Genomic DNA, 27943 nt, shown 5'->3' on the forward strand with positions numbered 1-27943 from the left:
TTGTGTTATCTGAGCGTCATGATCATGAACTCCTGAGTGCCACACACTGGATTTGACACTGAAACATAGCTCCAGGGCCATCTGTAATATATTCACTAGGTACAGCTATTTTGATGTGACCAGCTGCTGAAATTGTAGATGTGGAAGTGGTTGGAAACATTTAATTTGATGGACCTTTGAATTTCTGAAAGTAGATTGTTTGGAAAGCTCAGACTGTGGAGAAATTGAGAATCGGGAAAGCTGAACTTTGATTCCCTTTTATTACCCTTTTAGATTTGGAGATTTATTTCCTTCTGTCTCTAGAAACGATCACTTATTTTTCATCAGCTATATGTATGTAACTATTCTGTTATCCTTAAAAAAACATAATTTCGAAAATTTAAATGGTCTAAAGAGTTTGCATAGTTATTTCTTCCCCATAAAAATTCTGGACACACAATGGACTCTTTGCATTAATGTGTTGCTTCTTACAGGGCTTTATAGCTCCTAGAGAGGATCCAACATACTCATTAGCTATGGCAGAAGAAGGTCTTCTGAGTTTGTCAAGAGATGTTGATCAGTTGCCTGAAGAGGTAGGTGCTGCCTTCTTAATTCCTAGCATTTGCGGAGAAATCTTTTGAGGCTTCGTAGTGTTGAACATACATGCTGGAGTATTGCTTAGAAGTTACTTTAAATCTATGGACTTCAGTGAAAGAGTTCTGTCTATTCTGTAGCATTTCTGGGGAGAGTGGTTAATAAGTTTGTAGAATTATTCAGCAAGCTACAACATTTTATGATACTGTATGGGAGATTTACATGGTTTCTGTTGAAGTTCTGAAGCTTTTTCTAATATGATCGTTTAAGGCCCTAAAACTGAAGAGCTTTTCTTCTCACTGGTTCTAACAAGTGGAGCTTATTTAAAATAGTCAGTGTTGAATACTCATCAAAAAGTCTTATATTTACATCAGTGTATTTAAAATATTTTCAGCAGAATTGTAACTGTTGAAAAATCCAACATTTATCTTCTTAATTCAGCTTTAACACCAGAAAATTTGTAAATGGAGTTTTCAGTAGACATTCAGCCACTATATTTCATTTGCTGTTCATGTGTACCTATCGTTTGTTGAACATGTGCAACTAATTGAACTAGGTGCTTGCCCGAGAAGCCTTGTTATTGCCAAGAGGAATTATATTAAGTTACAGGAATTGATATTTACAAGTATGTGGTGTTTACTATACAAAAGTAATAGCTTTGGTAATTATGGTTTTATTAATTGTGAAAATAATTGATAAATGAGTTCTTCACTTTCTTGAGTAAGAAACTCAAGAAAGTTGAAACTGGGAGAAGCCTCATTTATAATCCTGCCACATTTAATTTAAATAAGAACTCAGGAACTTTCAAAATAACAATGTTGCAGCATGAAAGCATCATATTTCTGAAGCAGCTAGATCTGCCTCGTTAAGAAAGTAGTCTCTTCTCACAAAGTATTTTCACTATCGGAAAAAAATGTCAAAAGATGAGCAATTATCATTAATTAATCAATGTTTTAACAAAATTGTAAAGCGTTTCTCTGATTTTATTCTAGTCATCTAGAATTTTGAGAAAAGCTTGGCAACTTAACACAATGACTCAGGAAACCAGGAGTAAAAGTAAAGAACTGAGTGGATTTATTGACACAGTACATACAGCCATCAAAGGTATCCTGCTTTTAAGATATTTCCACTTCTTTGCAGAATTTACAAGGGTGTTTCCTTTGTAGCTTTTAAAGAACTGTTTACACAGAACACAGAAGTGCTGCAGTTTCTCCAGGAGGTTCACGTATTCCTTTATCAGTGGTATGACTAAATCTTTCACTCTTCTATTTAGTACTTGCTGAAGTTGCAATGTCGCTAAATGAAACACTGGGCCTGGACCTCCCACTGTCAAATGTTACATCTCAGAGCCTACAGGATGATATTTCAACCCTACTGAATGAACTGCGCAAGAAAGATTTTGTTCAAAGGCACTATAATGCTACCAGTGTTCTAAAGTAAGCCTATTCTATTGGGAACTTTGATTCACCTATGTCTGTACTATGCAGTATTGCTTTTTGGAGAGAGATCTGGAGAATCCTTGCTCTGTAGTAATAGATTGTGGTATGGTAACTAGTTCAGATGGGGCTATTAAAACTCTGCATTTGGAGTTCCGTTATTTGAAGATATTTAGGCATCGCACATGAAACCAGTAAAGTCAAATCCCTGTTTGTTTGGATGTGATACAATGATGCATTACAGTAAGTGGAAAGACTCACTGATTTCATTCAGATTTGGCCCAAATACACATCTTCTTGTGGATTGGAAACATAGTAAAACAGTCTCAGAGAGTTGCAAGCCTAAGATCTACTGAAGGATGTGGTAAAATATTGTCAATGTATCAACTAGATTTGAATATGAAACCAGGGCGTTTTATTCAATGCCTGAGTCACTGCTTAGAATTCATTTTCATTGTCTCAATTTGCCTGCATTTAAAGGTTATTTTGAAATTAAATTTTGAAATTAAAGCTTTTGAATTCATTATTTATGTCATTTTGCCAGATTTGCCAATCTAAAACAACAACTATTCCAACAGTCAGCAACATTTTCTTTCCACCTTCAAAAATATGAAGTATTGCCCTAGGCTCGCTCCCACTCACAGCTGTAAGAATCATGGAATCATAGGGTTAAGAGGGACCTCTGGAGACCATCCAATCCCCTGCTAAAGCAAGTTCTCTGGGATAGGATGCACAGAAGTGTCTGTTATAAGTACTGGCTTCAGGAGATAAAAAATTAGCCCAAGAGTATTTCCGATAGTTTAACTTTTCTTTATTAAATCCTTTAAATTAGGAGTAGAACAGAATGTTTATTCTGGTGGAATATCTGATTTTGTTTGCTAGACTCCTGTCCTTTTCCTTGTACCAGGTATTAAACTGCACAGAAGCTAAGTGGACATGAAAATGGACTAGAAGTGTACTGTTTATTCTTATATTAGGAACTTCAGATAACATTTTTGCACTTATAAAAACATCCCAGTGTTCTCTTGCATACTAAGAAAAGGTTCTGACTTTTAGCATTAGCCTGAGCTGTTACACAAGGCATTTGTAAATTAAGTTTTTCAATTACAGACTGCCAAAATTCCTGAAAGTTCTGTAAGCAGTTTGAAGGAGAGAGTTAATAAGATTTATTAGATAGTTGCTCTGCAGAATTTATCATGCAATGCAGCTGTAAATTCAAAACTGATTTAAATAAACAGCTTGACAATGCATTTTTCAGGATGCAGAAGTTACCACATGGCTGATAGTGTAGTGATCTTGTGGTGACATATTGTTGAGCAACACTCTAAGTGAAATCTCCAGGAAATCTCCACACATTTTGCTGTGTAAACCATTTCAAATACAATCCTTTTATTGCATAATGAAATAGGGGCCATTACTGCCTTGTAAAATACTTTTGTTCTTGTAACTATTTCAAGTCTTCAGTGACTTTTGAGCTTAAGGACTTGGAACTGTTTGTTTTAAGAAATGCATACAAATGCACATCTGCTATTCAGTGGGAAAAATGAAATGTAACATTGTAATATATGTATACTGCTTTGGATGAGGATCATAGACCAGTTGCGAGACCTTGGAAGACATAGACCTGTTGGAGAATGCCCAGAGAAGGGATGCGGAAACTTGGAATGGAACATCTCTCCTATGAGGACGGGCTGAGAGAGCCTGGAGAAGAGAAGGTTGAGATGATATCATACAGTGGCCTTTCAGTATCTAAAGGGGAGCTGCAGGAAAGGACAGACTCTTTAGCAGGGTCTGTGGTGACAGAACAGGGGAAATAGTTTCAAGCTCAAAGAAGGTAGATTTAGGTTAGATATAATTACAGAGGGGCTGGTGAGGCCCTGGAAAATGTTGCCCACAAATGTAGTGGATGCCCTGTCCCTGGAGACTTTCAAGGCGAGGCTGGATCAGGCCCTGGGCAACCTGATGTAGCTGTGGTGTCCCTGTTCATTGCAGGGGATTTGGACTAGGTGGCCTTCAGAGGTCCCTTCTAGCTTTAAGGGCTCCATGATTCTATCAGTATGGCTTGAAGTCAGGTTAAAGGGGCAAATATTTATGTGAAAGTGTCATTTATAGGAGTTGCTGTGTGCAGCGTATGTGTGCAAAAGAGAGACAGAGGAATAGACTTTCAGTGTCATTTTGAGATGATTTTCTTCTGTATTAGAAAACTTTCAAATGGATTTGCAAATATTCCCAGATAGACCAAGGAATGTGATTTACAACTGACTGATTTGAGAGGAGCGAGGGGGATTTTATATCTTACTGATTTTAAGGGATAAGTACAAAGATTGCATTTCAGTGGTGCATTTTAGTGATGAATTTTTTTTTAATTTTGCATTTACACTTTTCAAATCAACACATGCAAAGCTTGTTAATAGTATTCCTTCTCCCTTATATTGTCATCGTTCTGTGTGCTCAGATTGGTAAGTAGGCTGGTGTGTGTATGCATGCTATTGTATGAAAAATTGTGGACTTCTGTAAGAAAGTGCATTCATATTTATTTTGTATGATCCCCATGCTTGTCTCTCCTTTACCATGTGTTTATTTTTCACTTCCTCTCTTTGCCAGAGCTGCAGAAAATTTGTTGCTCCAGGTTCAGAAAGACTATCTTAAACCCCAGAAGGAGCTTGCTGAGCTGAAAAAAGATGCAAGCCAGCTCTTATCAAAGCACAACAGCAAACTGCAAGATGCCCAGGATCTGGTGAATGATGCACTTGCTGACATCAATGAGACAAATCGCTTGTTTCCTCTTATTTCTAGTAACCTGGCAGAGTTAAATGTAAGACTGGATGATCTGTGTTGTTAAATATGAAATATGAAATTTTGTTTATAAGTTGATTTTAGCCTTTTAGAAAGCTGTACACATTTAAGTGTCTTAATATATAAAATATATAGTGTCTTGAAAACTCAAAGGAAACCAGATTGTTGTCGGAAAACAAAAATAATGATTATCTAATATATGCACTAGTTAACTTACAGGTCAGTATTAAAAACAATGATTTTTGCTATAGGAAAAGAAGCTGAGTATAAAGGAAAATAAAGAAGTCTCAACCATGCTTATTAAAGAAGGAAAATTCCTAGTAAATGTTGCTGCTGCTCTTTCCCAAGATGTAAAGAACTCTACATCAGTAAGTTCTTAAGTTTTAACATCCTCTTTGATACTTCAAATGGATTTTGCTATTGGTGGGGAAGGAACAAAGAAAACCCTTTTGTTGTGCAGAACTTGGAGGTCCACCAGGATGAGCTACTCCAGTGGAATACCAACTTGAGACACCATGTGGATGAGCTGGTGATGCAGATGTCTGTGAGAGGAGTGCTTGACCTGGTATACAGAGCTGAGGATCATGCCGCTCAGTTCCAAAGACTTGCAGATGCACTGGAAAGGTAAGAAACTCAAGAAAGTTGAAAACTGGGAGAAGCCTCATTTATAATCCTACATTTAATTTAAATAAGTAATAGTAGTAGCTTAATCCATTAAGCAGAAGTAATTCGTTTTTACTCTTTTTTTTTTTCAGTTATTTTTTGCCTTTAATGTAGCGTAGAGTCTCTTTATTAAATGATATAGAGAGGGCTGATTAGTCTTGAATTTCATGTGGTTGACTTGCACAATAACTGGTGAGTAATTAAGTGCCCTGTGAATGTATCATGGTATGACTTGAAAAGCTTGTGTTCTGTGTATGAATGCTTCTTTGACTATATATCTCTGAATCTCATCAAGAAGCTATTTTTGCTATGCCTTCATCATTGTTGCTTTCAAAGCATCTTGCAGAAATGAGTGGGTTGCAATCCCAAATGCACTCTTTTCAAGAGTTTTCAAGTCATTTATTTCATTGAAAATGCTCTGTCACAGGAATACTTCTAGAACTGTTGCTCATTTGTCTTATTATAAAATCAGCAAGTTTAAATTTGATTAGTTTGAAAAATTTACGCATATTTTAAGCTTGAGAACAAAAAATTTTACTTTGAGTAATGTTGAGTAACTCTGCTGGTTTTATTGTATCCAGACAAATTAAATAAAACAAAATTTGATATGGAATAGTGTTCAGATACTCATATTTCCTCTGAGGTTCTGTATTTCTCTGTGCTGCTTTTGAGCTCCAGTAGGAACATGTTTATGTTCTGTTATGTTTACATGATCTTATTTGTTCGTTCTTCATGGAAAATGTTATCTGTGGCTAACTGATATATAAATTGAAAAACTAACCATCATCAAGAACAAAAACATTTTATATTTCAAGTTTTCTGGTGATTTGGAATTTTTTTCAGTTCAAAGTAAAGGACTGAAAGCCCTTTTTGCAGCCCTTGGGAAAGATAAAATCTTTTTTTTTCAGAGTGCATCATGAATTCTAGAAGATTGTTGTGCATGGTGTAATATGCACGTGTAACAGCACATAGAACTTATTGCTTGATTATATTGCTTGTTTCACAAAAATAGTATTATCTGTTAATTTTTTATTTAGTGGCCTCTCAAAAGTAAAAGGTGTGACTTTGAATGCAACAGCTGCAGTCTATACCCACTCCAATGTTAAAAATGTGATTGAAAGGACAGAGAGTTTGGCAGATGATGCATCTAGGATTGTGAATGGCCCTTTGGATTTAGTAAGTATTGATATTAGTATCTTCACTTCCTTGTCTTTCTCATTTTGGAATATTTGTTCTGTAGGTGTTTTCACTTGCTGGAATCTGGATCATCCTGATGGAGGCAGCCTGCCCTGCCTACTGATATATAATGTATCCTGAATCTGCGCTCTAAGGCAGTAAGGATACCAGATTTCATATTCTGTTTGTCTCGATTTCCTCTTTACCACTTTTGTTTTTAGACATGTGATGCACATTTAGCTGGACTGGATATGATTCTGTGTGTCTTTGTCATCAGTCATCTGACTTGCATTTCGTCGAATCATAAAATGATTTGGTTTGGAAGGGACCTTTAAGATAATCTACTTCTGACCCCTCTGCTATAGGCAGGACATCTCCCACTAGAGGGCTTCCCAGAAGAAGTGTGTTATGTCTGTATGACTTGTCTCCCTGTCCTTGGGTGTGCTCTCTTTTACCTTTAGAGTTATTTAGCGTCTTCTATTCAACTTGTCCCTTTTCCACTTCTAAGTATTCACAACCACAACTGTTTCGCTTAGTTGAGAGCATTCAGTAACCAAATGTATTTTATATCATATCTTCTATTTTCCTGTCTTGCAAAATTATCAGGTTGTTATTATGACACTAGATTACAAAAACCTGATCAGTTAGTTACCTAACCTGTTACTGTACATGTTTCCCTCCTTTTATCTCTGCTTTTTTTTTTTTTTTTTAAATTGTAAACCCAAGGAAAGAATTGGCTATGTTTTACATTTGTCATTACAGTATTGCTGGAGAGACAAATACATGATATTGCATTCATGTGATAATGATCGAAATAGTCAGAATTATGTGTTTGTTTATTATTTTATCACATGCTGTCATATACACAGCATGAGTCCTCCTAAGCATTTTTCCAGATTTTCCAGATGGATAAACGGATTAAAAGAGTGCTTTAAGACCGGAATTTTCAAATATCTTAAAAGGGCTTAGTGCTGAGAATTTGGCCTTAGAACTGGAGCTAAAACTAGCAATGTTCCAAAAGGTAACAGAAAATAAGTAGCACTCTTCAGACTGGAATTTGGCAGGTTTTATTTCAATGTCATGTTCTTGGGCAAAACATTACAACTTTATTATTTATTCTTAGCAAGGTAATAAATAGGATATTATAGAAGCGGTGAGAATGTTCATAACTTACATTAGATGTCCATAGGCATGTCACTGTCTTCAGTTGAACTTCTGTCAATGAATTCCTGTTTTTTTTTTTTTTTTTTCTTTTTTCAGCCAGATGAATCTCTCAGTCTTCTTGGTAAAGACACTCTGCAGCTTAGCTCCAAAGTTCAGAATGAAGCTAAAAATCTGAAGAAAAAAAGTAACGGTTAGTTCTTTGGAGTTCACATTTACCTCTTCTCTTTCCTTTTCCATAGCTTGTCCTATGGTAGATTCATTTTTTTCAATGACCCTAAACTAAAGCACAGTACTGTGTATAAATACGCATATATTTTTGTACTATTGAAATTAATGTTGTATTCAGGACTCATATATTCTACATTTTTGGGTAAGAATATAATTTTGCTTGGTAAACAATTAAAATTTTGATTTTTACTGTATCTACTTCGTCTCCAAGTAACGCTGTTTTTTAGATGTCTGTTTTTCTGAATGCCGTGAATGAAGGCAGTAGGGATTGCACAGCAGGTGAAGGGCAAACATATTTCTTGAAGAAATACATTCATTCAGTTTAATTTAATAAATCATGGATTACACAGTTCTGTAGGGTGATGTACTTAAATCATAATCATTTTTTTCCTATTCCTTCTATATAACTGAGATACAATAACAAGCTGGATTTTTGCTTCTGTTTGTAAAATGTGCCTTTTGGATCAGAGTCCCTCTATAAATTACAATATTCTTTTGGTTTGTTATCGCTCCAAAAAGATCAGCAAAGCTTTTGAGTTTGCATCATGGAAGTGCAAAACATTTTGAACACGTACTTTGTTTAGGAGCAGAGTCCAACCCTAAGGGAAGTTTCAAACAAAATTGGACAGAATGTGAGTGCTTCACAGAGATAAATTGTAACCATAAAATGACCTTTGCTCTTGATATCAAAAGTTTTACACAAATATATACATCTTACATAATTCAGATGAAGTGAATACACAGTTTTTTTGTTCTGTATACTTTTATTTTTAGTGAGGGGATTCTACAAACATCTCAAAAATAATTAAAATAAAAGCTATCTTGAATGGCTCCTGTTGTATTTCAAGAAAAATGTCAAGAACATCATAGAAATTATAAGGGTTCACCATCTTTGAATAATTTTAATCTATAACTCTATCCTGACAATGTTTCTGGTTTGAATTTGCCAGAAAGGATAACTTTGCGCAATACAGTGCCCACAGGAGCTTATCTGAGCTTACTGCATTCAGTTTACATTTCTGTTTTTAAAATGCATTTTTTGTTAAAGAAGGACAAAAAAGTTCCATGTGCTTACATAGTGAATGTTTATTATCCCTGTATGTAAGACTCATGAGGATTGTGTCTTTTTTTTAAGTGCACAGAAAAATCACAGTTATTTCTTCCAACAGGCCTTTTATCTGAATTGAATGGATTGAGCAAAAAAGTAGAAAAGATTCAGGAAAGTACTGTTAAAATTGTCAACCAGCTTAATGATTCCCTGTTGGCACTGAAAGCGTTGCCCAATGGTAAGTGAAATCAGTATTTATATACTCCTTACTGTAGAACATTCTAGTACAATCGTAATACAGTCTTGTTTATCATTTGATGGGAGAGACATAAGCAATAAACTAGACTGGAGACTCTTTTAGCCTCTTGCCTAACAAAGAATGTTTTCTGTTTTTTAGTAAGCCCCTAAAGCATAACTGAGTTTTGATATAAGACCTGTAGTTTGATTCTCATTTTACCCTGCTGTAAATCAGATGGGGATCTGAAAGCAATGGAATTATGCTAGTATGAGAAGGGAATGAAGTCCTAGAGTATTTAACAGCACGTGGGGAGAAACTCTTAGATGAACCTGTGAGATTTTGCTTTCTTTTAATAGCTTGTTTCAAAATTGTTTGTATTGTGCTATGAAACTTACTTGTATCTAAATGTTTTCTTATTGTAAATGCTGAATTCATGTACCAAATTAAATGTCCCTTCTGTGTATTTGCAAAACAGTACAAATCCTTTAAAAAAACAAACAAACAAACGATATTTTGAATAAAGGAAAGACCTAGAGTTTGTGGAACTTAATAGAAAAAACATATTTTGTATTGTGAAGAGAGGAGGGTTTGATATACTTTACCAACTGTATTTGTTGTTTAAAAAGTAGAAGAAACTTCGTAAAGGCCTCCTGCATTGCTTTTACTCTATGACCAGATTAGAACATTAAGCACTAAAATACCTATTTTGTAGCTCAAGCTCTTAACTCACAATAAAGAGTAAGATTATGCTGGGTATTATTTGCAGGATGCTATCTGACATAAAGCCAAACACTGTCAATTAAAGTATCGTTAAAATCTTAGGATGGGTCTCCTTAACTCACAGGTTAACATTGTTCAATTTCAGGTTTGATTTATTTCTTGAAATAGTCCACTTTTTGTCTGGACAGAGATTAATGGATGGTGGTGTTGTCCTCTGCCTTGGGTAATGGATCCCTGCAGACCTAAACACAATCTTCTGTGCAGTTGAGTCCCACTGTTCCTGGCATAGGGAGTGCAAGGGACAGGGTGAGAATGGGAGCAGTGTGCTTAGTGTATACATGCTCATGGCCCAAAGCAGAGTGTAACAGACCTGCCTGTTTTGTTGTACATTCTATTATTTATATATGTATGTCTTGTTTATATACGTATGTATTACTATTGTGTGCCTGCATGTTACACTGATAATTATATCCATTTCTATATCACCAACTTGTGAACATTTACTATGTTTTTAGCTCAGGGCCATAGCTATGTCCATTTCTCAGCTTACTAACTGAGTAAGAGGAGTTGCAGCAACCTACTCCTGCACTCCAGTTTCACAGAAGTTAAAGTTCCTACACTGTGAGCTAAGGGGCATTCAACAGCCAGGCAAAGTTAGATCATGGTCAATCTTGGTTTGGAGCTCCCCTCACAGATTGAATATACAAAGAGCTGGAAACATAACTCTTAGTATGAAAGGAATGCAACTGGCAGCATTTCTAATGTTGTGATTATGTAAATAACTGTGTTGTTATTAAACAGGTCAAGCATTTATTACTCTATGAAAGCTGTGACTTTTTGAATCTGTGAACTGCCACTGTGTTTCAGGTACAAGGAAATACATGCTGGAAGTGAAAGAGCTGGCTGTATATGCAAACATCAGCACTATGGTGGGTTTAAACCACTTTGGGGATTTCAGTCAAAAGCTGCTGAATGCTTCATCTACATTGTCCCAAGTTAATGGCACATTGAGGAAAACCAGTGAGCTTATAATTGATTCATCAAAAGCTGGTAGGTTTACTGCTTCACTGCTCTCCAGAAATGTCACTGCTTGCAGAAGTAGTACTAATATTCAAGTTTAATAGGCATTAAAAATAAATCTCATAGACTGAAATATTCCTCCTAATTCAATAAAAACGTGCTTACTTTTCACTAGATCACTAGAGGAGACTCATGGAATGCCTTTAAGTATGCGCGTTCTTTACTCATTAAAATTGCCGGAAAAAATAAAAAAATAAAAAAAAATCAGAAACAGGCTTCCTTCATTAAGTATTTTAACGTTTCTTTTCCAATCTACCTCAGTATTCCATTTATGTTTTGGCAGTAATCACAGCTGAAAAACAAGCTAAAGAAGTTGAAGCGCAAGCAAGACTTTTACTTGATAGGCTGAAACCTCTGAAAACGCTAGAAGAGAATCTGAGCAGAAATTTGTCTGAAATTAAAGAACTCATCAGTCAAGCCCGGAAACAAGCAGCATCTGTAAGTATCATCACTGCAGATTTAACTGGCTTCACTTTCACCTTTAACACAGAAAGTTGCTTGAGATTAAGAGCATAAAATTTACCTTGAAGGTACGTGGTTGTTCTGGGATCTCGCTGAAGTTGTAGGGCACTGACTGATACTAAAATAGTTACATGCAGGGCTGTTGGCGTATTTTATAGTTTTAGCTTCTTGTTTCCTCTATCACTTGTGAGTTTTTCTGAACAACAAGGCAGTAACTTATTAATATTTCCATTATTTTTTTCTATTTCCTTTTGTTTCTTATTAAAATAACGGAATGAGAAGTGTTGGAAATAATTCATGGAGATACTCAATGAGAGGGAGACAGGTGAAGAGATGGAGCTGCCATGTGTTTAGGACAAGATGTTAATTTCTAGGCTTATTTTAGAGACTGATGTGAGAAGCTTCCATGCATCATCAAGTATAATGACAATTTTTTTAGTAAGAATGTGGATTCTGTCAATAAATTTGCCATGTATCCCCTACCATGTTGTTTTCTTTGCAAGAAGTTGCTGTGCATCCAGAATACTTGGAGATAAATGACATTAATTTTTTAAAGATCAGCTTCCTCTTAAAAACAGTGAAAGTATATCAACTGTACTATGGGCCTCAGCGAAATCTGAGAAAGATATAAAATTGACTTCGCACTCAGTGACTTCTAATATGTTCTTGACTTTAATGTGTGCTCACATTCCGTAACTTTTAGGGAAGTGGGTTTTTTTTTTGAAAAATACCTGCTTTCTGGAATCTTTCTGAAATCTTAATTTTATGGTTATTGTATCTTTGTTACAGTCTGAAGCTTAATGAATCCAGTGTAGAACAGAGGAAGTATTGTAAACTGTAATTGTAAATTGTAAAGGCTTGTTTAGATTCTATTTCACCCTTTCACCCCCAGATTAAAGTTGCAGTATCAGCAGACAGAGATTGCGTTCGTGCCTACCAGCCCCAGATTTCATCTACGAATTACAACTCTTTAACCCTTAATGTGAAAACTACTGAACCGGATAACCTCCTTTTCTACCTGGGTAGCAATGGAAAGGTAAGTTTCCTGTATGCGTTCACTGAAGTTGATGGTAGTCAAATACTTGAATGGCCATATGTGGTTTTTTTTTTTTTTTCCTACTTCAGACTAAATACCCAAATGAGGCTTTAGATTATTCCACAGAGATCCTCAAAGATAGAGAACAAAAACACCTGATTTGTTAGCTTGCTTCTTTGGCATGCAAGGAATCTCTACTTTCCTTTTCTCATTCTCTACTTTAACTCAATTACCTTACACTACATGATGCTTTTGTATAGCGTGCTAGACTACATCAAGCATTTTGCTTGTTATCGTAAAGAAGGAATTTGACTTTGGCCCTTATGCATCCACACAGCTAAAGGAACATGATAGTGGAGTGTCACATTGCCTCCCTCTTCCTTCCCTCTGTACTTCTAATAGATACACAGCTGTGTGCATGTGTTAATACGTTTTCACAGACATAATACTTTTTCAAACAGACAGGTAGGTCTGTTTGCGTGAACTCAGGTATTTATACATGTCTACAGATGTGCGTGGAAACACTGTATCACATCTTGATATGTCTATTAAAAAGATATTCAGTTCTATATGATAGATATTCAGTTATATATGAGCTGTGTTTTTTTTTTTTTATTTCATTACATGTTTTTGTTTCACTCATCTTCTTTTGCTAAAACTATTCCCTGGGTTTTCACTAAAAGTAACTCCAGTGATGTAGGAATGGGAATTTAGACAGATTCTAGAAGTTACATGTTAAAATTAAATGCTCTAAACAGAAACTTGTTCAATGTGATGTATTAAAATAAGGGCTGCTTTTTTTCAGACAGACTTCCTTGCTGTGGAGATGCGGCGTGGTAAGGTAGCTCTTCTTTGGGATTTGGGCTCAGGATCAACAAGAGTAGAATACCCTGATTTTCAAATTGACAACAACAAATGGCACAGAATACATGCAACCAGGTAGTTGAAGTGTAAATTGTATAAATACTGAAGGTTTAAAGGGGGCAATCAGAAATAAGTTCAGTGGAAACTGAATATTTGTTATTATAGAAACATCATAAACCATGCAAACTATCTGCCGAGTTTTTCAGTGACAAGATGTTTGTTATTCTTAAAAAGTTGATAGAATGCATTGATTAAGCTGGATGATTTCTAAAACCATTTATTATTTGCAATTGATAGGTTTGGAAAAACAGGTACACTCAGCATAGAGGAAATGAACTCCAATCAGAAGTCTTCACCTAAATCTGCAACCTCACCGGGAACAGCTAGTATACTAGATGCTAACGAATCAACACTCATGTTTATTGGAGGACTTGGAGGGCAAATTAAGGTTAAATTCTGCTATTGGCATTCTGTGAAATGTTTTTATCATGTTTGAAATGCACCTTTCGCTTAGTAATAATGGCATAAATTGGCTACGTCATAAAGACTTGCCAGGCAAACTAAACATAAAGCAAAGATGCCATAACAATATTCTTCAGTAATCTGAAGCTAATTTTGCCTAGGAATTTTTACCTAAATTGTTCATCAGGGCTGGCAGTGTGTACATATATGATGCAAAGATATTGCACATGGAATTTTTTTTTTTTTTTGGTTCGTTCTTCAATGGCTTCCTTTAGATTGCCATTTTTAATGCAATAAAGATTGTAAGTAGGTCAAGGCTGTAGTTACTTTACTTGCTGCAGAACAGATCTATTATGATTTAAATGGTAGTTGTTTACAGTTATGCTAAAATATGTTCTTTTACGACTTATATCTAACAAATTTAGAGTTGAATGGAAAAAAACCTAAAATTTAGCTGTTTAATTTTCAGGATACTTAACATTAGTTGTATTCATGAAGTTTTTTGTTTTTTGTTTTTTGTTTTGCAGAAGTCACCTGCTGTTAAAGTAACACATTTTAAAGGATGCATGGGAGAAGCATCCCTGAATGGAAAATCTATTGGTCTTTGGAACTACGTAGAAAGAGAGGGCAAGTGCAATGGATGTTTTGGAAGGTATTTTTGTCTTGCTCTTCTCTTTTTAAATAGATTTAGTCTTTTATATATGTAACATATATTTCCGTTCCAGTAAAAAACAGTGAACTCAAACAAAGTGCAGTGTTATATTGATCATTAACTTACAGTTCTGTAAATGTTAATCTGCATCTGTCAGTAGTGTCAAATAATTTAACTGTGTGAAATTTTATCATTATGCCTACTTTTTCAGAAGAGTTCTATGGCTATGGCCTGCTCTGTGCAGTAAAAATTGGGAACTGCCTGTAAATCAAAGCGTTCTGGAATATTTGCTTTCCGGTAATGCAGAGCAAGATAAAATTGTGATTTTTTTTTTCAGTAACAGTGTAAAGCACGCTTATTAAAAGTCCATAGCAAAATTGTAGCCACTGAGCTTGCTACCATTCCTGTAATCATTGTGAAAGGAGACTGCAGTCAGTTCTATTTTTATGTTTAAGGAATTGCAAAGAAATATGCTTGACTGTATTCCCTTTTGTGGAACGTTTCATGTAGAAACAGCAGAGGGTGCTGCTTGATTGCATGTGATATTTCCAAGAAGTACTATAGTGCAGGAAAAGAGGCTAATAGAAATTTATTGTAAGTGCAATTACATAAAGCTTTTTTTATAAATGTATGACATGTCTAAATTTAGAGGGTGTCATAATTTCTTTCCCTTAAGAGATTGTTGTTTTCCTTTCATATATCAGAGAAGAACACTTTTTATCTTGTGTGCATCCTTCCCCATGGCTAAATTACTCTTGATATTCTATAATGAAAACGGTCTTTGGCTGGAATCCTTCAGTTATTCATAACACCACGCTTCAAATTGCTTTTCACGTTTCCTAATCGCACTGCCTAGGGCCTGCACCAGCTGATCAAACTTTTCTTATTTTATGTTAAAATGACTGGAAAAACACAAATCCTCAGCTAACGTTTTAGCTTTTTTTTTTTTCCCCCATTCCATAGCCCACAAGATGAAGACACTTCATTTCATTTTGATGGCAGAGGATACTCAGTTGTTGAGAAGGCACTTCGGTCAACAGTGACTCAGATAATAATATTCTTCAGCACCTTTTCACCTAATGGCCTACTTCTGTATCTTGCTTCAAATGGCACTGTAAGGAAAAGGATCACTCTTAAGCTGTCGGAAACTGTGTTTAGAACACTTCATAACTCCTTACTTTCTTCTACGTCCACTTTCAATTTACATTTATTAAAACAAGTTATCATCTTTACACTGATTATCACCTGTGATGGACACCATGAGTAAAAGAATAAAAGACAGATCCTTAAGGTTACGCCTTAGAACAAATATTAACATGTAATGGAATATTTACATGCAGTGAAAATAATTGCTTGTTTATTTCAATCCTGAGAGTAAAATTAAGGATAGTTTAACTAAAAACAAGATGAAGAAGCAGCAGGGATGGCAAACTAGTTTTTTCTTTTTCCTGCTGGAGAAACCTTGACAGGATGTAAAATCTTCTGGAACTGAACTTGCAGAAGAATATATTATTGAATAGTCTTATTGAATTAAATCCATGAGATGTGAATTTAGCAAACTGAAATGAAAAACTCAGCTTCCAACAGCAGCGTATGCTAGTCCCATCTCCAGACCTTCATTGTCATGTCATGCAGTTTACCACCTACTTTTCCTGGAGGACAAAGCTTTGTTCAGATACAAATTGTTCTGGAGGCACTACATAATTCATTTGATTCATTATGTACTCACTGCCTGAATACATTGCACAATGATACGTGACTTAAATTTTACAGTGTAGAGAGGGCACTTCTAGAATGAAGCAGACTTTTTTTCCTTCTGTTGATGTGAATAAACATGTAGAATCTATTTGCATCTTGCAGAAAGAACATTATATTGTTTGGTTATTATGCTAACAGTGAAATCAAATTACTCTCAATCAAAAACAAAAAAATCAGTTGTGACATTTGTTGTTTAAACTTTTGTCCGCTGAGCAATCCAGCTTGCTGATTCATTTAAGTAAGGCCAACAATAAAACAAAACAAAGGATATAAATCCTTTTATGGTACTTGGAATTTAATTTTCCTAAACATAGCAAAGATGGGCCTAAGAAATAGTCTACAGGAGTTACCAACCCTTTTTCACACACTAGGTCATACCTGCTAAATATGCATATTTCTGGAAGATTTTTGTTTCCTGTAATTGAATCTTTTTTTTTTTCTTCTTCTTTTTCTTTTTTTTTCTATTTTTTCTTTCTTTTTTCCTTCCAGAGAGATTTCTTGTCCCTTGAGCTTGTTGATGGCAAAGTGAGACTGGCTGTTGATCTAGGTTCAGGACCTCTTGTTCTGACAACAGAAAATCGTTACAACAATGGAACATGGTATAAAATTTCATTCAGTCGGAACAAGAAGCAGGGTAAGTTACAGGCTGAATAAACAGGTCTCTGTCCATCTACAGTCAGAAATATCTAGGGGTTCCAAAAGAAGCATCACCACAATCGAATCTGGATGCTTACAGAATTTCTTTAGCAGCAGCTTCTGTATTCATTGAAGTAAGATAGGAGAAAGACAGCAATGAAAATCTAGTGCTGGATTTGCCATGTCTTATAAAGAACAGGTAGTGCAGCAGATGCCAGAACACATATATTAATAGCTCTTAAACAGTAAGAAGTCTTTGTCTAAGTCTGTATATTAGGGAGCATGTGTTTTGCATTTTTTGTAGAAAATTGTACAATTTTGGGGCTCATGATTGGAAAGTAATGCATTACAAGGGAAGTAATGTATTGCAAGTGATATATGTGAACAGCTATAACATATTCTCAGATATCTTTTTCTGTAGACCTTTCCAGATTTGGTTTTGGCAGAGAGAAATAAATGAGAATAGCAGAACAGCTGGAACTGCAATACATGTACTCACTCAAATAATAAGAAGATTGTCTATACGTGTTTGACTCAATGAGTACATTTTCCTTTGTTAGAAATAAGATTGTCAAAACAGAAGAATGCAAGTTAGTATCCTTCTCTAGATCTCAACTCTTTTCTTTGCAGGAATGCTGGCAGTCACGGATGCATATAACCTTAATTACAAAGAAACCAAGCAAGGAGAAGCACCTGGGGTTGCCTCAGACTTGAATCGCTCTGATAAGGACCCAATCTTCATTGGTGGGCTCCCGAGATCAAGGGCTGTGAGGTAAAGTGTGCATTCACTTCTCCTCCTTTGCTATGACACCTGTAAGCAGAGAGAAGGACTTTAACAAAATCTGATATTCCACTGATGTTAGTTGGAATCAGTGAAGTTTGAAGCCTTGCTTCAGACTTGGTTATCTGTTCCTCACCTTTAGGCTCTACTATGGGGCTTTTCACAACAGTTTGGAAAGAGAACAGTGTTTTCCCCGTGTCAGTGATTTCCACAGCAGCAGCTGCTACAGCAGCCTGGAACAATGCTTCTCTGACCTTTACCTGTATGAGCCTTGTGCTTTCCAGCTGTCATTTACAGACAAAATTACACTTCAGGTTGAGAGTTCTGCTTCAGAAAGGAATTCTTGTAATTTAGTTTTGAAACTTGTAACAGGTGTGAACTAAATGTAATGTTGTTTTTCTTTAATCTGTTTATGCACATAGTTTATAGCTGGTCTCCAGTTAATACTTTCTGTATTGTACATTCCTGCTGAGCTTGTGAAGCTACATTTCTTTCAGTGGCTTCATGTTGAAAGAAAAAACATGGCTGAAAGAAAGACTAATTAAATTATCTGCATTTTCTTGACAGTAAAGTAAATTCCAGGACAATATTTATCTCTGTATATTTATTGCACTCGGATGCAAACTTGAATCTTAGTTGGCACTGCAGCATGTAAGGGATTATGGCAGGGAAAGCTTACATTTTTCTGACTTAAATCTGGAATATTGTTGTCCTCCAGACTTGAGAAGTGAAAAACAATTGCTACATTTACTCTTACACAAAAGCCATCACGTTTTCAGCTGGAAATTCAACTGAGAGTTTTGGAAAATGGCCTGACCTGTCAACGCAACACTAACACTTACATGTTTCCATTTGGATACAGTGCTATCTGATTCTTTTTCAGATTGGAAATACCATCTGATAAGAAACCCAAAATAATTACTTACACTGGGCTGTGTTCTTTTTCTTATTGAAGAGAGATGAATCTTTTCTTCCAGGAGATTCCAAATGCTGTTCATTGGGTGGGAAAAAAAAAAAAAAAAAAGAAAGCCTTGTTTTGTCTTGTCTTTCAGGAAAGGTCTTAATAGTAGGATGTATGTGGGATGCATCAAGAATCTGGAAATATCCCGTTCAACCTTTGACTTGCTTAGAAATTCATATGGAGTAAGAAAAGGCTGTATATTGGAGGTAGGATGGAAGTTTTATTATCTGATTCTTACTGTTGTTGAATAATGAATAGTAATGTTTATGAAAGAATATAATCAGTTGACATTGACTTGCCTTGAAAAATTCTAGGCAAAGTAATATATATTTGAAATTATTTTTTCTTACTGGGTGCAACAGCAAGACAAAGTCAGTAATTATTTCTCTTATTTGTAAAATAGCCTATTCGTAGCGTGAATATCTTGAACAATGGATATATCGAGTTGGAACCTAAGTCCTTAAGTCCAGAATCAGAACTGATGGCAACTTTTGCTACAAAGAACAGCAATGGTATTATCCTTGCTGGACTCAGTAGGGGACTGGAGAAGCGACGGCGCAGACAAGCACATTTGGCAAGTACTGAAAACAAACGCTTTTTATTTTTGTTGTTGTCATTTGTACTTAAAAATATCGCTTCAAATTTGTGACTCTAATTTGGAAAAAAAAAAAAAAAAAAAGAGCCCTGAGCTCAGAGAGGGTAGAAGGACAAAGAGTACAGAGATTGTAGCAGGATGGAGGTGAAGGATCTGTTAGCAGAGAACAGTTGCAAAGATCCAGAGTAGTTTTTAAACAAACAAACAAAAAAAACCTGCACATGAAATAAACACTGAACATTATTTTCCACTTTTGTTAGTCAGAATTACTTTCTGAAGCATTTGCAGTGAGCAAAGAACTCACATCTGTTCTAGAGCTCCTAGAATTCAGTGTTAAAGTGTTAGCAGGAATGTTAGCCTGCCCTCTTCTATTTCCTTCCTCTAAGCAGGGGTGTGTGTGGGTAAAAACAATCCCCTGGACTTTTCTTGTGAGCAGAGAAATCTTTCATACCTTCTGTTAGAAGGCTTTGCATTCTGTGAGATGCTGATACATGCCTACTAGTCTTTCTGTTTCATTACAGTTTGTTTAAAAGAAAGCTGGAGGTAAATTTTCCATACTATATTCTGTTTGAACAGTGATGAATGAGTGACAGAAAACTGAGTGGTAGTTAAAAAATAACTTTCTGATTAAATCCACAGCCCTTCTTTTCCATTATGCTGATTGATGGTCATCTTGCAGTGCATGTTAATGCTGGAGATAGAGCAAGTACTAGAAAAGTAATTCTTAGGTCTGCTAATGGAACATACAGTGATGGACAAGAACACTCTGTCATCCTAATTCGGAATAAGAGGTACATATGACTGCAAACAGTTCTACCTGTTTAATTATTGTATGCCCTTGTCAGATCACTGCAATCTTTGAGAAGCTGCCTTTGAGAGCTCATTAGGTGGAATATAATCACGTTGTGTTTTTCTGCTTTTACTGGAGGTGTTCTGATTTATATGGTAATTGTATACAGCACACAGCCACTGATTAAATTGTATTTAAAAGCTCTCAAAATCTCCAGGCAGCTTGGCCACTTGAGTGAAGTATGCTTAATAGTATTAGAAAAAAATAGAGCTATCAAAATAATTTGGAAAGATACTCAACAAAATTCTAAGCTAAACTGTTAAGATAACTGTTTAGATAATTTTTATCTAAAGAAGGTCTTCTAGTTTTTTCTTCTGGGTGTTGAAGGAAATACTGAAGTTAGGGAATCCTCTTAAAACAGCATATTTCTTAGGATGAAAAGAATGTTTCTGATATGAAAAACCCTGAGGCCCTTGTTGAATGTTTTCTCTACTTTATCTTTTCAGAATCATAACTGTACAGGTGGATGAAAGTAACCCCTCAGAACTGAGGCTTGGTTCATCAGCAGAAATGAGCCCTATGAACATTTCCAACTTCTATGCTGGTGGCATCCCTGCAGGAGAGGGCTTCTTTGGGCTAAAAATGGCTGGCTCCTTTTATGGCTGTATCAGCAATCTTATTTTTAACAAGGAGTAAGTCAGAGTGGTAACTTCCATGTTCTGGAAAACTGAACAGTAATTAGTAATTATATTTTGAAATTGCTCTCCTGACACTGTTAATTTGTCTTTTTTTTTTTTTTAACATAAGGCAAGTGTTATACTAATGACCTGGCATCATAACACAGAGAAAATGAATACTGATTATTAATAGCTACATTTACAAATAACAGTAAACATGTCCTTAATGTGTATATGGATGCTGTGCAAAGTACTGCTCTCTGTTACAGTTTCATCTGTACTTAAAGGTCCTTCCAAGAATATTTCCTATTAATATTGTTAGATGGGCAGTCATTTGCCTGTTTTTTTTTTTTTTTTTTTTTGTTGTTGTTGTTGTTGTTGGACTTGATGACTTTAGAGGTGTTTTTCCAATCTGAATAATGCTACAGTACTGTGAATCTTTCTGTTGTGAAAGACCTTGTGAAGTACTTTCCATGCTCTTGGGATTTCAGCTCTTAATACGTAGGTTTTTTAAAACACAGACTTTTGGATTTCACCACTTCCATGAAGTATGAACATGTGGATATGGGCAGCTGCTTTTTGTCAGAAAAGCCTAAAACAGCCATGCAGCTAGAAGACATGGAGATTCAGGCTGAACTACCAATTCCCATGAGGCCTCCTACAGATACAAAAAAAGTATGTATTTCAACAAAGCTCTGTTGCTTCTTCTAGGAAAGTACTCAGGTGAAAGTTGCATTTTTAGCTTTGTGGAAAATTTTCAAAACAAGGACTGTATGTATTTTCTTCTTCTGTGGTATGTAGTAGGAGTAGTCTAGTAAATGCTGATTTGAATTATTTCCTGTGGGGGAAAAGATATGAGATAAACTTGTGAAGCAGTCAATTGGCCTTCTGAAAGGGAAATTTAGCTAGGTTTATCATGGTTCAGGCAGTAACACTGAAAAGAGAAGTGGAGTGATAATCTTTCAGCAGAAGGACTTGACATTAACTATTATCTTCAGTAAGTTCTTGCCAAAGTATAATTCCATGCTGAGATTTGCATTGGCTGAGCAATTTAGCATTTCCATTTTCCTGGTCACACAGATACAGTCTCTGGTCTGTATCAAAGGGGAGGCACAAGCCATTATAGTGAGACACAGCACCTGAATGCAGCTTGTATGACACCTGTTTCCTCTCACACAGTCCCAGTTCCCAAGGCAGCATCACTTTTTCCTCCTGCAGCTGCACATCTTCATGATGAAGTGTTTCCAGAGCATCTTGAAATCATTTTTATGTAGCAAAAGAAAGCAGGACTTTATACGTTTCATACAACTGTGGCTATAAAAAGAAATAAGCTGTCCTTAGAGCTGAAGTATGGCTTTGGCTCATACTCTGTTACTCAGCTCTTCATTTCCTAAATCGTAACAAAAATGTACATCTCCACTAAATGGGAAAATATTTCTGCTAAGTCCATAAGATTTTAACTGGGATCTTACTGTCTTCTAACATTCGTTAGCAAAAGGGCTATCAATTAGGAGAAATGGTTAACGAATATATCTTGAACTATAAACATTTCTTAGAAGAAAAGATTGGTACTGTCCAGGAGACATAGCTTAATGCTTAATCATTACAACTAGTCCTCTCTGAGCAAAATGGTGGCTTGAAAGGGTTAGGAGTTTAGCAAATTGATATTACCATATATTTTGTGGTTATAGTGGGGCTCAGTTTTTCTTCTTACAAAGATCAGAATAAACATTTTGCCATTCAGCACTGCTGGCAAGCAGCTGATACTGTACTTCTTAATAATGTTCCTTCATTAACAGGTAGCTTGTGCAAAAGATGAGCTGCCTGGTCATGTTCAAGGTGCCCATCAGTTTGGACTTGCCAAAGGCAGCCACTTGATGCTGCTCTTCAATCAGACTACTGTCAGAAAAAAGTGAGTATACTTTAATTGGACATGCATATAGTGTGTTATTCTCTAATGAACTACAAGAAGTGTGAGGGTGGCTTTCAAGCAGAATCATTATGAGCTTTGAAAACAGTTTTTACCTCAATTCCTGTTATTTCCTCATGGAAGAAAGTATCACATCCACTGCATCAAAATGAAATGTCTCCCGCAGGTTTGTGGTCATGAGTTTATCAGAATTTTACATTCCCTCCCCCCGAGTCCTTACTGGTCTCTGCTTCTTTGGGTGAGAAAGATAACATCTTACCCTCACTGGATTTCTGCAATTGTACCTTCCACATCTGCTTCATTCCCAAGGTCACCACAGGAGCCAAGACTACTGGGAAGAATCACTCTGTAGAGACTAATCTGTGACATGGTCTTTGCCAGTCTCATTTTTTTTGAGGCCATCAAAGCAAAGCCTGCAAGCCTAAGTTCTTTCAGCTTACATAGCCTTTGCAAGCATGGGGAAAAGAACCCTTTCCTTTCCTTAGCCCTTATGTTTTAACTACTGAATATAAGAACATTGCAGAAGTTTGATGCTATGCAGTCCTAACCTAGCATTTCTATAATATATAAATAGCTTTTATATGAATAACTTTTGGGGTTTCAGAGTGCAGAAACTACTCCTCTGTCTGAAGGCTGTCGTCTGTTCTCAGTCTGCCTATTTATATTCCATCAAGCCTGGCTAAAATAATGGGATTTGTTCCTTCCTTGGGGCAGTAGGCAAGCCTGCAGTCATAAACAGCTGAGCCTGTCCCTCTTAAAACCTGGCTGACTATATACTTCTCAAATTTCTAACAGGTACAACACTGACTTGTATTATGAAACATAGTATAGGTCATGCCTTCACAGAACATGATGCAAATTCTACTTTTCTGCCCTTTGTAATAAAAAAATGCTTTCATAATGTTAAATTGGTTGAGGCTGCTCTCTACCTCCTGAGCATCTTTTTGTGAGTGCAGAATAAAATATGTATTATTAACACTGAGTTTTTATTGTCTAGGCTTTCTGTCCAGCTGAATCTCAGAACCTTTGCCTCCAGTGGCCTGATTTACTACATGGCTCACCAGAACCAAATTGATTATGCAGCCTTACAGCTTCTTGGGGGACAGCTCTATTTTTCATTTGATTTAGGCAAAGGAAGAGCAGTAGCTTCTCACCCTGCTATTATCAATGATGGAAAATGGCATACGGTAGGTAGTCACCAATTTTGTACTCTGATGTTACTGGGATGTCTTTTCACTGCCTTTCTTGTATAATTTCAGTGTTGCAAGGGCAAACAGGTTTTAACTCAGTCATGAAACCATTCAGATCAATGCATAATTAATTCCTTTAAAAATTATCATCAGTGATGAATTGATTCCACCCTCCAAGATTCTGAGATTATTTAGGAGTAAAATAGTTCACCCACTGTGATAATAATGCATAATAGTCATCTTCACTGGAGAAGAAATTGAGAGGTCTAAAAGTTCTGATCTTTTTCACATACAGCTTTCCATGCACTATGCTACCAAAGACTTGCAACTGAGTGTGGCTGTAGAGTTTCTTCTTTCTCCCACTTACCGCTTAATGCTTGAGTGCTAACAGTGCTAATGCTAACAGGGTATTGCCCTGGATTGCACAAAAAGAGAAAGGTAAATATTTTGAATCAGTGGAGGCTGGAGGGGGAGAGTGTTTGGCATAAGGCAAGTTCTGGGAGGAATTACGGCTGTAGATTTCAAATAGCATGTAGCATGCAGGCTCTTCTGTACAGAGGCTCTGTGTGAGACTCCATCAGTCCGGTTCCTCTGAGCAACTCAGTGACTGTTGGCTCTGGCTTTCTTTGCAAGAAACATCTGTGATGTCTGCTTAAATTTTAAAAGCAGCTCACCACAGTAGTTATCTTTTGGGCAGGTGAGGCTGACAGCATTCATCCTGCTAAGCTTCCCTTCACTTGTTCATATGTGAAGCTTTACCTCCAGGAAGTGGCTTCTGTGGGAGAAGGTGATTGATGACTAAGAGCTGCCACTTTTCCTTGGCGGCTGGGGAATCAGCAGAGTTATTTTTGGTTTTCATATATAACAAGTAGAATAATAAACAACAAGAGCTACCAGAGAAAGCAAACGTGAATCTCTTAGAGAGTGATAACAACAATAAACTCTGCTGCCTACTCTGAAGGGAAGAACACTTCAGGATTTAAAGCTGTGTGTTTAAAATTAAGTATAGCTACATAAAAACTCACACTATCAACTTTATAAGAGATGAAAACATTCTGTATGAAAGCTGATCTTTCTTTATGACAAATGGCAAAAAAAAAAAAAAAAAAAAACCACAAAACTTTAAACCTTTTTTCTGAAATCAAGGCTGAGTCACACCTCTTCACAGCTGAGGATGATTACTGTACCATCAGTTGAAACGAGCATGCTTTCCTGCCAAAAGAAACACCTTTCTTTCCTCTTATGCTCGTATTGCTCTGCTGTACTTCTTTATCCCCTTACCAATCCAAATGTTTATGAAATCTCATGTGGAATCTGATTAGGATTCTGAGTGTGGCTGCAAGTAACTGGAGAAGAATAAATGGTTAGCTAACTTGAGATCAGTTATTATCTCAGCTGCAAGTGAATAATCATTTTCATGCAGAGAAGGCTCAGGATTACGAATGAACAAGGTAGAACTGGAAAGATTTTGGTCATAACAAACTCAGCACTACCCATCATGAAACTGTACTGTAGGAGCGTGTACTCCAGAGAGCTGAGATGGCTCTGCTGGTGGGCAGCAAGTGTTGCAGACAAGCACAGATCTCTACTTTCCCAACTCAGTTACTTACTCACATCCTAAAGCAGTAAGCTAGTGATTTAAATAGTAGTTGTTAAAACATCAAAAAAAACTGGGACAGGGCAAAACATAATCATTATATGCCCCTGGGGAAGCAGGAAAGCAGTTTAGGCTGCTCACTTGCATTCTGAAATGGCCTCAGCCTCTGTGAGTTTCGTGGGATCGACTTAGTATTACAGTGCATGCAAGCAATCTAACCTTTAATAATCGTATTTCTTCCTTCACAAATGATGACTAGGTAACTGACTCTGCTTATGTTTGCACCCTCTCATTTTTTTCCAGATAAGGACAGAATACGTTAAAAGAAAAGGTATCATCATTGTGGATGGACAGGAATTGGTATCAGTCAGTGTCCTGGGAGATGGCAGCACTTTGGATGTGGAGGGCAAGCTGTATGTGGGAGGACTCCCCTTAGACTATGTGGCGAAGAATCTTGGAAATGTAAGGTCTGGGGAGGGGTGAGGAGGGTTACTGTCTGACAGTATGAAATATTAGACTGGGTATATTACATCAAACACATCTGGTTCAGTATCCTGTCTCTGACAGGGGCAAAAAAGCAACAAAGAAAGAAACAACAAAGAGCATAATGACACTTCACTAAATAAATCTTTCTGGCTTTCTATGGTATAGTGATTTTAGCTAGAGCTGGAACTTTGTGTTTTATTAATAGCCCTTAATGGCTTTTCTTTTTTTCTATCAACCTCTTTGTTGAAAACAGATAAACAGTATAAATTCTCATGCTCAGTAGAAGAGAAAAATATGACTTAAAACCTCAGAAACTTTATAACCTAAATCCTGTTGGATTCACATAGGAATTCAATGCCTTAAATATCTCCAAAAGGCTGCCTTTAGCTGTTTGAGATTAAAGCATATTTTTAAGCATGCTTTTAGAAGGCATTTTTTGTCACCTTCCTCCTTGTGCTATCCATTATTCTAGGGAGGATTCTGGTGTTGATAGCTGTGTGTTTCTCAATTCTGATTATGCTTTCTTCACCCTTGCTTTTTAATTGCATAGTAGGGATAATTTTGAATATGCAATTACTAAAAAGGATAGTGAGAAATTCTAATTAATCTTATTGCTGGATGGAACTCTGTTGATCCATACTTGGAAAGAGCCTTAGAAAGTCATGACTTACATATGAATTTGCTAAAATGTATTTGAAGTGTCTAAGTGTTGGGTATATCCCTTCTCAAATTCAAGAAAATGCAATTCTTTCTGTACATTATGGAGAGCATATACTATGTTCCTTCGTAAGATACTGTGTGCATTTTCAACCTTATAAAAGTAAATGTAATAAATAAAAATGTAATTATGTAAATATTTTAGATCCGTCCGTGTTTCGTTGTTAATTTACAGTAAGCTCAGGTGAATCAGTAAAGACCATAGCAGCAGTTTTTATTATGCATTAATTCCTGCATTTTGGTATGGCTAGGTGACTCACAGCATTCCTGCCTGCATTGGCAGTATGACGATTAACAGCAAGCAACTGGATAAGGAGAGCCCTGTCTCCATCTTTGCTGTGAATAAATGCTATGCAACAGTGCAGGATGGCACATTCTTTGATGGAAGTGGTTTTGCTGCTCTTGGTAAGTGTCATTAGATGGAAGCAGTATCTTAGTGAATTAGTGTCAGTGAAAACGTTTAGTCCTTGTTGGAGGTATACATAGTTAACATGCCCTGTGTATGTATTTCGGAGTCCTTTCAATCCATGTGCCCCAAAGTGGCCATTTTTGCATATGTTCAAAGAGCTGATGACTCTGGGGAAAGAGACCTCTTTCTTTTGCAGCTGATGCTCATGTCGTGTTCATAGAATTAGGCTGAGTTCTGTTAAAGTGTATGGAGACAAAAGATGCAGTAATTGTAAAGTAACATGAAGGGCTACATTCATTTAAACTCTTGACTCTTTCTCCAGCAAATGAGATAAAATGCTTTAAATCTAAATGAAAGTAATGAAACATATTTGGGAATGTTAATTTTCCAGTGTAAAATGTGAATTTTGATTTTGGATAATTTACTTTGGAAAAACTTTAAAGAGTTTCTGCAAAACCCTTTTCCAGCAAAGTAATTAGTGTGCCTTTTAGATCTTTTAATGACCACATACGAATGCTTCTTTGAATTGTGAGTTAGAGTTTCTTCATTAGGAGCTTATAACTTCTTTTCAGTCAGAGAAGGTTACAAAGTCCGGACTGATGTGAACATCACGCTTGAGTTTCGTACTACAGCCATGCATGGGGTTCTCCTTGGAATCAGCAGTGCTAAAGTTGATGCCATTGGATTGGAGATTGTAAATGGCAAGGTAGGCTGCCCTGTGATGGCATACTCATTTCACAAGGCTTGTTAAAAGTGGAAGGATTGAATGGTTGGGTACTACTAAAGAGTCATCACTGAAATGGAGGTGATGGAGGCAA

General features: G+C 36.3%; 1 protein-coding gene across 1 annotated transcript in view; it reads left to right on the top strand.

Moving 5' to 3' along the window:
* Positions 1-27943, top strand: part of LAMA1 (laminin subunit alpha 1) — an 80232-nt gene that overhangs the window by 47595 nt on the left and 4694 nt on the right. The window contains exons 34-61 of the mRNA XM_042868933.1: positions 474-572; positions 1566-1677; positions 1847-2009; positions 4614-4824; positions 5057-5173; positions 5266-5429; positions 6506-6644; positions 7905-7998; positions 9206-9322; positions 10910-11092; positions 11406-11560; positions 12477-12620; positions 13426-13559; positions 13782-13932; positions 14474-14598; positions 15562-15712; positions 16846-16990; positions 17623-17764; positions 18826-18940; positions 19138-19308; positions 19969-20120; positions 20626-20811; positions 21318-21471; positions 22596-22708; positions 23724-23913; positions 25817-25975; positions 26968-27121; positions 27698-27831. Of these exons, the coding sequence (XP_042724867.1) occupies positions 474-572; positions 1566-1677; positions 1847-2009; positions 4614-4824; positions 5057-5173; positions 5266-5429; positions 6506-6644; positions 7905-7998; positions 9206-9322; positions 10910-11092; positions 11406-11560; positions 12477-12620; positions 13426-13559; positions 13782-13932; positions 14474-14598; positions 15562-15712; positions 16846-16990; positions 17623-17764; positions 18826-18940; positions 19138-19308; positions 19969-20120; positions 20626-20811; positions 21318-21471; positions 22596-22708; positions 23724-23913; positions 25817-25975; positions 26968-27121; positions 27698-27831 (4074 nt within the window). The remainder of the gene's footprint in view (positions 1-473; positions 573-1565; positions 1678-1846; positions 2010-4613; positions 4825-5056; positions 5174-5265; positions 5430-6505; positions 6645-7904; positions 7999-9205; positions 9323-10909; positions 11093-11405; positions 11561-12476; positions 12621-13425; positions 13560-13781; positions 13933-14473; positions 14599-15561; positions 15713-16845; positions 16991-17622; positions 17765-18825; positions 18941-19137; positions 19309-19968; positions 20121-20625; positions 20812-21317; positions 21472-22595; positions 22709-23723; positions 23914-25816; positions 25976-26967; positions 27122-27697; positions 27832-27943) is intronic.

The sequence above is a fragment of the Lagopus leucura genome, unplaced genomic scaffold (genome assembly GCF_019238085.1).
Source record: "Lagopus leucura isolate 7727_CA_CO unplaced genomic scaffold, USGS_WTPT01 Super-Scaffold_100002, whole genome shotgun sequence".
Taxonomy (NCBI): Eukaryota; Metazoa; Chordata; class Aves; order Galliformes; family Phasianidae; genus Lagopus; species Lagopus leucura.